This window comes from Anolis sagrei, chromosome 1, assembly GCF_037176765.1.
Source record: "Anolis sagrei isolate rAnoSag1 chromosome 1, rAnoSag1.mat, whole genome shotgun sequence".
Classification (NCBI taxonomy): domain Eukaryota; kingdom Metazoa; phylum Chordata; class Lepidosauria; order Squamata; family Dactyloidae; genus Anolis; species Anolis sagrei.
The window spans coordinates 33804807-33816197 of record NC_090021.1 but is presented as its reverse complement, the minus strand read 5'-3'; the positions used below and the strand labels follow the sequence as shown (position 1 = coordinate 33816197).

Here is an 11391-nt window from a genome sequence, read left to right as displayed (position 1 = left end):
ACGTTATGCAACCAGTGTAGTGCTACCAGCACTGGGTCCCAGCTATCATACTTTCGCCAGGGCGGGGGGGGGGGGGGGGATTTTAGGCAAAGCAAAGCTGAATTTTACAATCAAAACACCTCTTTCTATTCTCAGAGAAAAGACATTGTGAGCTCCTCGTTTTGTTCCTTCATGCTAAGTGTTAATCCACAATGTATTGTTGAGAGAATTCTCCAAGACTTTAGAAAGGTACTAAAGCTTTTAAAGAAAGGAATGTTATGTCTTTTAATGGAAGCTGTCACTCCTCAGCCCCAAGAAACACAACATTGTAGGAAAGAAATGAGAAGGCTGCAGTACAGACATGTCATTTCCGGAGAAAAAGCCAGTGCAAAACTCAATTCCTTCCAGAGGCAGAACAAATTCAAGCACATTTTACTTTGTTTCTAGATTTTTCTTCCTGAACTAGATTAGTAACTTGCCTCCCATGCCCTGAAACTGTCACAAGTGACATTTGGGGACCTTCCAGCGGATCCTGCAAATATCTTGTCTCATTCATATAATTTTACAGGGCTACATAGCAGAGAAAGGCAACTGCCAGACGTTAGCGTGGGACAGTATTGTTCTCTCAGAGGATCTTACACATAACATCACCATTTGAGAGATATTTGTGCACCAAAATGGCCAAGAATCTTGTAGGCTTTAGGGGATGTTTCTGGCAATTTTACCAATGTTAAGCATCTTGATCACCTTTCTTAGGCCTACATGTGTATGTGTTTGCAAGCCTCCAACTGGCAATCCCATGAATATTAGTTTTTAAAGGCAAGGAATACTCAGAGATGGTTTTGTCAGTTTTTTGTCAATTTCTCTAGGGTACTGGAGGGGCTTTGAGCATTGCAAAGATTGTTTTGCAGCTGCATGTACCCAACAGAAAAGAACATGCCCAAGTTATCTGTACCTCAGGTTAAAGGGGTACCTGTACAGGTGTAGCATGGGATATTTTCCTACCATGCCTTTCATTTTAAAAACAAGAAAAATAAGTTAATGTGGGAAAGCCAGGATAGATGCATAATTCTGGTTGGCAACTTTCAATCTGAAGCACCCTAATAAAATAGGAGCATGAGATGTAGTTGGAAATAAACTGTTGCAGAAGGCCTGAAGTGAAAAACATGATATCCTTGAATACTGGGTAGATGCCACAGGTATCAGTAGTTCCCTGATCCTATACACAATAGAAATGTATCTTCATTTGTAAAAATGAAATACCAGCAGAAAACAAAGTAATGGGTCATATAGCTGGTGGTTCTTTGACTTCCTGCTGTCATGCATGGATTAAATACCCATTTCCCACTGGAAGAGATATAAAATGATCCTGAAGGATGATCACAAGCAGAACTTGTCGTCACACTTTTGTGTCTAAACAAGTCCTCGAACTCAACGTTTTATGTCCGAAATTCACTGTACATGGCAGGCTTCATCCAGCTCATTTTCTTCTGAATTTAGGGGACATTTGGTTGGAATGCTGTGGAGACATTCAGCAGATCGTTCAGCATCTGCTTGGATTGGTTGGTTAAAGGCAGAAAGGGGAGATCTTGGGGTAAAGTCCAGTGAGGCAACAACTTCTTCTTGCAGGTGAGAATTTTTTACCTGGAAAACACATCGAAATTAGATATTAGAGAAACAAGAAAGATATTTAGTTAAGGCAAGGATGCATTTCACTTCCAAGTTTAAAGTAGCAAAAAACTCCTCCCTTGGACAAATACCAGGAGCCCCTGGTGGCGCAATGAATTAAACTCTTGTGCCGGCAGGACTGCTGACCGACAGTTGCCAGTTTGAATCCAGGGAGCAAGGTGAGCTCCTGCTTCAGCTCTAGCTTCCCATGCAGGGACATGAGAGAAGTCTCCCACAGGATAGTAAAGATATTAAAACATCTGGATGTTCCTCTGGGCAACATCCTTGCAGACAGCCAACTGTATCACACCGGTAGCGACTTGCAGTTTCTCAAATCACTCCTGACACACACACACACACAAATGGGTAGCTGGCATTTCCTTCCTGAAGTATCAGAAAGGTTTTTTTTCCACCCTCCAGTTTCTAGTAGTACCAAAGCAGATGATCCAGGCACCCTCTTTGTTGGCTAATAGAATAATATGCCAGACAAAGGTTCATTTTGGGGCTTTGAAGCCCTTGAAAGCTGGGGGAAAAGGTGATCTTAAATGCATTTTTTCCTCATTCCCGCTATAATGAACTGTCCAAGAAACAAAAATGTACATATGTCCCTTGGTAAAAACCTGTGGCTCTGTGCTCAATTAGCTGAATATGTAAGGTTTCTTAAATCTGAATGGGGTTACATCTTAACTTTTTCCATCTTCATACTGGTTTCTTTAAAAGTTGTACAATAAGCTGAAGACACATGTATAAGGACTCAGGCAGATATGTTTCATTCTTACTCCATGACTTTCCTAAGCTTTGATAAATTCAAGTACATGGTTCGTTATATCAATTACCTTTTGTAGTTTGCTGCCCTCTGCTGGTGCTTCAAGGTTCTCAGCCAGATCAGCAAGTTCTACCGAGTTAATAGAAAATTGTGAGGTTCTCAAATTTTGATGACAGGGAGTCATCCCTCGAACAGTTAGACAGAGGATACCATTTTCTGGAAAAAAAATGAGAAAATCCTGAAGAAAAGTGTCACATTCATCACTTTCAATTCCATTATTAAAAATCTGTAACAATAACTCTCCCCTGCAGTAATTAGTAATGCACTTCTCCCTATAAAAAAAGTTCTCCATTACACCTGCATTGGTTAATATAATACAATCAACCCCTCCACCATTTTGGTGAATAAAATGCTCACAATTGTGATCTATGTTTCATTTCTCTAATGATGTGAAAATATTTTTAATCTCACCGATGGCCATAGCCTATGTGAATAATATTTTCCTTCTTTTAGTTATAACCCTTGCCATGTGCTCCAGACAAGTGATATTAAAAAGCAGTGTCTCCGACCCTCTGACAACCAGAAGTTGACCATAAAATTGTGCTGGAAAATCTAGAGATTCCTAAGAATGGATCTGGTCCAGGTTACCTGACCAAATGCATCTCCCTTTATGAGCCAACTGGAGCACTAAGATCGGCTGGGGGAGGCCCTGCTCTCAGTCCTGCCATCCTCGCAGATGCGACTGGTGAGGACAAGAGACAGGGCCTTCTCAGTGGTGGCCCTTCAGCTGTAGAACTCCCTCCTTAGCCAAATTAGGTCGATCCCCTCCCTCCTGGCATTTAGAAAACAACTTAGAACTTGGCTATTCAAGCAAGCATTCAGTGAGTGATAGCAATAATGAAGTAGTTAAATAGCAACCTCGGGAGTGGTGCAATGTCTAAAGTGTTTCATGTCTGGGTGGTTGTAGGTTTCTCGGGCTGTATGGCCATGTGCCAGAAGCATTCTCTCCTGATGTTTCACCTACATCTATGGCAGGCATCCTCAGAGGTTGTGCGGTTTTATGTCTATTTTTGATATTTTATAGTTTTAATGGTTTTAATCCAGTTACACATTATTTTTTGATATGTTATGTATTTTTACGTATTTGTGAGGCATTGAATTTTGCCATTTATTACATTGTAAACCACTTTGTATTCCCCTAGGGGTGAGAAAAGCGGTATAGAAATGCAATAAAAAATAAATAAGAAGTGTTCTCTCAGGAAAATAAAATCAGTGAGTTTTTGTTTTGTTTTTCCAGTTTTGTGTGGGTCCTTCACCCCTAGGGCTGATTATACCAAATAAAGGCAAATATTACTTTAAATTGGACTCACCCTTTCCCCCCACCTCTGGGGAGACAACAGACTCGCATTGTGTTCTGTCTTGGAGAACCATCGAGCTGCAATGCTGAAATGCAGTTTCTTTTTCATTAACAGCATCTCTTAAAGGAGATGTGGTCTCTTCACCAATGCTTCTGTTTTCTTGGATTATGCATTTCTTTGTAGTAATCTCAGTAACCTCATCAGATGAAGCCTGTTTGATAGGGTTCCTATCATTACTTTGCACTGGATTGTGACAGTGTTTGCAGGGAGAACCTGGGACGTTGGTTTGCTTCAGCCGAGCATTCAATAAAGAGACTTGTGTTCTCAACATCTCGTTTTCTTGCTCTAATTTGTGGTGATCAATGAGCAGGGCACAGAACCTGTCGAGGTCCCGATCTGCCTCTATAGTATTATCTTCAAGGGAATTTCTCAATTTTTCCATTTCCTGGGTGTTATCTGCCTCCACAGTTCTCTCTTCAAATGATCCCTGCAGCTCTTCCATCTCTTCTGTACCAATATCCTTATGACAACCTACAGAAAACAAGCTGTTACTGTCTCTGGAGGATTGTAAACAAAGCCTTCACAATATTTTCAGGTGAAGTACATTGGATTCAAATGAGAAAATGTCTCAAAAAGTGCTAAACACATTTGAAAAGTCTGTTTCAAAAAGCCAAGAACACCAGAAATGTCACCTACTTTTTCAGATATATATACCCATATTACTTGAGTCTAATGTGCCATTGAATGTAATGTGAACCTCAATTTTCAAAACCCTGAAACCAAAACAAGAATTTGCTGCCAAATGTAATTTGCAGCGGCAAAAAGTGCACTCTTTCTAATATGGCCATTACTGTTGCTGTCTGCTTAGAATTATTTATTTAAAAACAAAAACTCAAAAGCTTTCAGCAATGGAAAAGAAAACTTTGGGGTGCATTTATGCTGTAGAATTAATAATAATAATAATAGTAACTTGCAATCCCAGGCAACAGCTGGATTGAAGAGAAACAACTGGAAAAGCTGACAAGATGCGAGGATTTAAAGATCGAATTGCAAAGTCTCTGGCACAAGCCAGTCAAGATGGGCCCAGTGGTGATCGGCACACAGGGTGCAGAACCTAAAGACCTTGGCCTGCACTTAAACACAATTGGCGCTGACAAAATTACCATCTCTCAGCTGCAAAAGGCCACCCTACTGGGATCTGCACGCATTATTCACCAATACATCACATAGTCCTAGACACTTGGGAAGTGTCCAACGTGCGATCCAATAAAACAGCCAGCATAGTGATCTTGTTTGCTGTGTACTAATCTTGTGATTCAAATAACAACAAGAACAACAACTCAAGGCAGCTTACAAGGGACAAGCTGCAAATTACAGATAAAAACAACCACATTAAAATCAATCAAATAAAAACATAACACAAACAGAACAACAACATTATAAAAACAATATAATGGCTGAAAACAAAATCCAGGCTCAAGTAAGTGCAGTGAACTCCTAAGTAGAGGCGAGGGAAAGTGCAAAAATTCAAATGTGCCAAATTAAAGGGAAGATCTTTGGCCATAAAGTGTCGAGATTAATGGGAGGTTGGCCCAACTAAAGTGCAGGAGTTTATATAGGGTCCACTTTAACTTCTCTGGATCAATGCTATAGAGTCATAGGGACTATAGTTTTACAAGGCCTTGAGCCTTCTCTGCCTGTTGGGTGTCATCCTGGACTTCACAAGTCTTAAGTACCCAATGAGTAGTTGGACTAAGAAAGCAAGAATAGAATGAGGGATTCCTTTCTCTATTCCAATGCATGCCTTCCCAGAAGGGGCTTTCTGTCTCTATTCCTCTCTTCCTGTTTGCCGCTATCTCCTCTCCATTTGAAGTAGTAGTAATGTGATCTCTTTGAGGTACTGCCATTTTGATTGGGCTTGGACTGCAACCACATGGTCGGCCTCTATTTTCTCTCTCTTCTGCCTTTTGTCTCCTCCTGTGAAGATGCATCTTGCTATTCTCCAGGCAAGATGTTGCTGAATGCATATTTTTCTGATATCTTTACCTTTGCCTACTACTTACATAGATCTCTCATGTTCAGCTGCATCTCAAGCTTGTGAATCTTGTCCATCATGAGCTCTTTTTCCTGCTTCAGTTCTCTATAATTTCCTAACCATTGCTGAAATTTATGATGCAAAGCAACATATGCTTTTTTAAGATGCTCCTCCTGAAAAACATTTTTGAAAAAGCACACAAGTTGTTATTGCCACGTAAATGTCACAGATAATAAGCATACTGCCCTGTTCACCTCTTTGTTTTTAGACCTAGTACAAGGTCTGGGAACTTTTCTTTAACACCTTAAACATCTTGAAACCTAAATTACTGGAACATAAGTTTTTCCCATACCAATTTTCCTGTAATTTTAAAATCTTCCATTGAGATCTCACTTGAATTGGCTTCCTAACTGGGCGCATGCACTAAAATTAGATTTTAACACCATATTGGGTTTTAGAAGTGGGTTGGTGAGGTTTTGCATATAGCTCTGTTGGTAGATGGCATGGCTGTTGAGACATTACTACACCAATGAAATTATTAGGTCATGCTTGACTTAATCTGTAAGTATCATGTTATAACTTGTTTTTATAAGCGGGGTTATTTTGAGTGATCATGTTTTATCTGGTATTGTACTGAGGCATTCAATGTTTGCCTTATTTGCTTGGAATCCACACTGAGTCCCCTTGGGGAGATAGGGCCGAATATAAATTAAGTTTTATTATCATTATTAGTATTAGTCTATTAGTATCAGTATTATATAGGAGCCCCCAGTGGCACAGTGGGTTAAACCCTTGTGCTGGCAGGACTGAAGACTGAAAGGTTGCAGGTCCAAATCAGGGGAGAGTGTGGATGAGCTCCCTCTGTCAGCTCCAGCTCTCCATGCAGGGATATCAGAAAAGCTTTCCACAAGGATGGTAAAACATCCAGGCATCCCCTGGGCAACGTCCTTGCAGATGGCCAATTCTCTCACACCAGAAGAGACTTGCAGTTTCTCAAGTCGCTCCTGACACGAAAAAAATTCAGCATAATTATTATTAGTATTATTATCATGGCTCATCAAGATACTATGTTTTAAATACAGTTAGCCTTCTATATTTGCTGGTTTCACTTTTGCAGATGTGATTAATATGTTCTCTCCAGGTCCTCCAATGTGACTTTGCAGTCAACTTCTGCAACCGAGTTGCAATGGAAGACCTAGAGAATCCAAGAGAAGTTCTCACAAGTTAAAAAAACCCATTTTTTAAAATAATGTATTATCTGTATTGGCTTGGAATCTTTTGAAAGATCAACACAGAAACATTTTAATGAAGGAAATACAGAAATAAAAAAAACCCAGACTCTTCAATTAATTCCAGGGACTGTTTAGTAAGCTCATTATAGTTGAATCTAGCTTTTTCTATCCCATGGCCTCCCAGCATCTCCTGCCAGAAATGATAGAAACAACAGTATTAGATGTTGGAAAAGGATAGACTACAGCTTCAATGTTATGTATAGTGACATAAGGACAACCTCTACTAAATAGAGTAGGAGTAAACTGAGATGTATATGCATGCACACACAATTTTATAATTAATTATAAGGGTGTGAGTAGAATGTATTTTTAATCATATTTACATTTTAAAACTGAATTCAAAATAATCTCATCTACTCTTCACAGAGGGACAACTTCACTTTATTTGGACTCACATTTGAAGTTGATCATGTCATCTTTGTTTAACTATAAAACTGAAATACATTTACCTTCACAGTCCCGTATACAGTATAACAATTACTAAACTTCCCTCAGTGCAAAAACTGAAACCAGTCTTCTACTTCATGCAAGATTTTTTTTTTACAGGATAGTTTACGTGCTTGCTGTACATTACCTTTCCAAGGGAGGCACATTTTCCTGATGTTATGGCTTCCAATTCCTCTCCAGGAAGTTTAAAAGACCCTTGTGGTTCCTGAGAAATAGCTTGCAAGCTTTCGCTTATTGGCAACTGCTCACAAAAAGAAGAGTTTTCATCCATTTTTTGCACAATGTCTTCGAATGCCTGGATCAGGGCTTCTATAAGTTGCTCTATTTCAGAATTTTTGTATTTTTCTTCTTCCAATTGATGAACTAGCTGTGTATTCTCTTGCCTGAGGGAAGCCACTGTATTAATCTGATCTTGTTCATTCGCCTTGAGAATTTCTTGCTTGCTGAAAGACAGTTTAATTTCCTCATGGGCCTGGTTCAATTGGGATTGCATTGACAAAAGTTCCCTTTCATATTCACCTCTGATTTTCACCATTTCCTGCTCTTCTTCTTTCAGCTGTTTCAAAAGGATGGCATGAGAACTTTCTAAATTGGACACTTTGACTTGTTTTTCCTCCAGCATGCTCTCTAAACAATCTTTTTCTGACTTTAAGTCACTTATTTCATGTTCTAACCTTTGCAAGGTCACACGCATCTTTTCCATTTCAGCATTTGCTATTTCCGTCTCTTCTTTAGCCGCCTCTGCTTGAAGAATCGCACCCTCCAAATTCTCTTCTGACATCTGCAATTCCCTTTCAAGGCTCTCAATTTTGTCTACCAGAGAGTCAGCTTTCCGCTGAGTTTCTTTCCACTTTTCAGCCAGGCGATGCTTGCTCTTTTCGTCGGCTTCTATTTTTATCTTTAGTTTCTCGATGCCCCGTCGCAGCTGATCCACCTCTTCCTGGGCAGAATTCAGTCTCGCTGCAAGTTCACCCTTTTCTATAAGTGACCCTTCCAGAGACTTAGATATTTTGGAATTTTCCATTTCAGAGATGCTTAACTTGCTGTGTAGGGTTTCATATTCCTGGAGGCGTGCTTCTTTTTCTTCTCTCAAATGCTCTAGTTGGCTTTGTGCTGCCTCTTTTTCCAACACGAGATCCCTCACAACCTTATCCAAATTCTGTAATTGCAATGTAAGGCCCTCCTTTTCTGTTGATAACTGACTACTTGCAGCCTTGGCAGCTTGGAGCAATTTTGCCTGGGTTTTAGCTTCAGCTTCCAATATCCTGATAAACTCAGTAGAATCCACTCGCCTTGACTCAAGCTCTTTTATCGTCTCCTGCATTTTTTGGCACTTTTGATCTAATTCCTCTTTATCCTTTGACAAAGCGCTCAGATCTTGGGTAAATTGGTTTCTCTTAGCTGTGATCATACAAAGCTGATCTTGAAGGCCAAAAATGGTTTTCAATTCATTTTCCTTTTCCCTTTCTAACTGCTCATTTTTTGACTGAAGCTCTTCAATATCGGCCTCCATGAATAGCACATGGTTCTCAACATTAGCTTTCTCTGATTTTATCCTTCTCAGTTCATTCTCAGCTTCAAGAAGCTTCTCAGTCCAGTCGGCTTTGGTCATTTCTAAATCATCAAGAGCATCTGTTGCATCGCAGAGTCTTACTTTGTACATCTCCAGATCAGCTTTTGCCTTGTTGAGTTCTATCCCAAGTGTCATAAGGTTGTAAGATAATTGCTGGTTATCAAAAGTAACAGATTTAAGTGCTTCGCTTAAGTCAATCTTTTCTTGTTTGAGTACTGCAACTGTTTTGTCCAGCTCTGCACAAGCATTTATCCTTTCAGCCAACTCTTCATCCTTTGCAATCAAATTTGAATTTAAATTTTGGATTTCCATGAGCATAGAATCAATGTTTTTACTAGTTTCCTCTAAATCACAGGAAAGCTTTGAATTTTTACTATGCTTTATTTCTGAACGATGGATGTCCAAGAAATCCATAGGCACAGCACTTATGCTGTGACTTGGAGGAAGTGATAACACATTGGAACAATTTGTAGGAACTATAGATTTATTTGATGCATTTCCGGTTTCCAAATCTATGTCTGAAAGCAGTTTTTCTGAAGAATTTAAACTAACTTTTGCTTCAGAAGCCAATTCCTTGTTTCCTATTCCATTTGCTTCACAGGCCCTTGTTGTTTCTTTACTATTCACTGATTCAAGTTCTGAGATCTCATTACAGGAATTATATACTTCCAATTGGCACGAGGGATGATTTGCTTGCTCAGCAGGAATCCACGCTTGCTAAAAATGGGTAGAAAACAAATAATCTTGTAAGTTCAATGCTAATGAGCAAATGCTAGGTTTTTGCTGGATTGTGCACAATAGATATCCATAACTGAATGCTTTAATATTACTTAATATAACTTTTATAATTGGTAAGGAAATAGCTATTTGTATATATGAACGATACTAGAAATATATTTCTCTCCTTAAATCCAATAGATCAGCAATGTATACAATTGTAGGATTACATTCCCCTTCACCAATCTGCCTATTTATTGAGATCATCATTTAAGACTTTTTATTGTATGTGTCCTCCATCAAAAGCACAGAGACATAGCCCTTTCTTCTCCTCTCCTCCTTTAAAGCAGGGTGGGAAAACATTTTTCTGTAAGAATCACATTCTCTGGGGATAATCTACAAAAATGAGAGGTGGGTAGGTAATATATGCTCTCTCTTTCTTTCTGTCTGCCTGTCTAGTACCTCTTTCTTTCTTCCAACTTACTAGTATAATGAGATAATAATAATAATAATAATAATAATAATAATAATAATTTAATAAAAACATTATTTATATCTCGCCCCTCTCTCCTAGGGGATTCGGAGCAACTTACAACAAGGCTACAAAATAATAATAAGCACTAAATACTTTAGAAATTGTGACAGACCATTTTATCAGTGGTCTCAAGATTCCTTAAAGGCAGCTTCGTAAGTATTTAATATTTTTTTATTTCTTCTGCTTTTCTCCTAATTGGGAACCCAAAGTAGCAAAGGTTACCAATTAGATCGAAAGTCACATGCAAGCCTAGGACCAAGGGCTGTCAACCCTGCTTTAGGGAGCTAGACAAAATAATTATTATTTTATTTCTTCCCCACCTCTCCTCATGGCTCAAGAAAGGTTACAATGTTGCTAAAATGCACAATCAAAGCACACAATCATTTTAAAATACTCTGTAGAATACACATACTAATCTTAAAACCTATTTCCACAAAATACACAAACAAAAATTAGACATAAAGTGGAAGTTTAAAATTTGTCATTTTTAAAAAAAACATTAATTTTACATGAATGTTCAATTTGTTCTTTCATACATTTAATCTTAAGTAGCTTGAGTTTTTTATCATCTTATCAATATAAATGTATTCTTAGTTTTCATATTTACATAGCAGTTGTTTAATTACTGTATTTTTATATTGTATTTTGATAGCTAACTTGGGAACATGGTGTTGTTGAAGGCAGATAATTTAAACTGAATAAATATTTACAGCTTGGATACATGGAACAAATCTAACTATAAATGGCTTGTTGTAAGTTTTCCGGGCTATGTGGCCATGTTCCAGAGTGCTTCTAGAAGATGGCCACACAGCCCGAAAAACTTACAATAGCCCAGTGATTCCAGTCATGAAAGTCTTCCATAACCACAAATAACTATCAGACTCTACTCAATGATTCAGACTAATAAAACAGATAACAGAAGATGAATAGAATCTTTGACATAGTAATGAAATGTTATTTTTATGTTATGTGTAGGACATATTGTGACTAGAAAACTATTCCATATTCTGTATATTCATGT

General features: G+C 38.5%; 1 protein-coding gene across 1 annotated transcript in view; it reads right to left on the bottom strand.

Moving 5' to 3' along the window:
- Window positions 1-238: 238 nt before the first annotated feature.
- Window positions 239-11391, bottom strand: part of CENPF (centromere protein F) — a 44648-nt gene continuing 33495 nt past the window's right edge. The window contains exons 13-17 of the mRNA XM_067463744.1: window positions 7673-9835; window positions 5835-5979; window positions 3784-4302; window positions 2484-2629; window positions 239-1623 (exon numbers count right to left, since the gene is read on the bottom strand). Coding sequence (XP_067319845.1) covers window positions 1432-1623; window positions 2484-2629; window positions 3784-4302; window positions 5835-5979; window positions 7673-9835 — 3165 coding nt within the window. The 3' untranslated portion in view covers window positions 239-1431. The remainder of the gene's footprint in view (window positions 1624-2483; window positions 2630-3783; window positions 4303-5834; window positions 5980-7672; window positions 9836-11391) is intronic.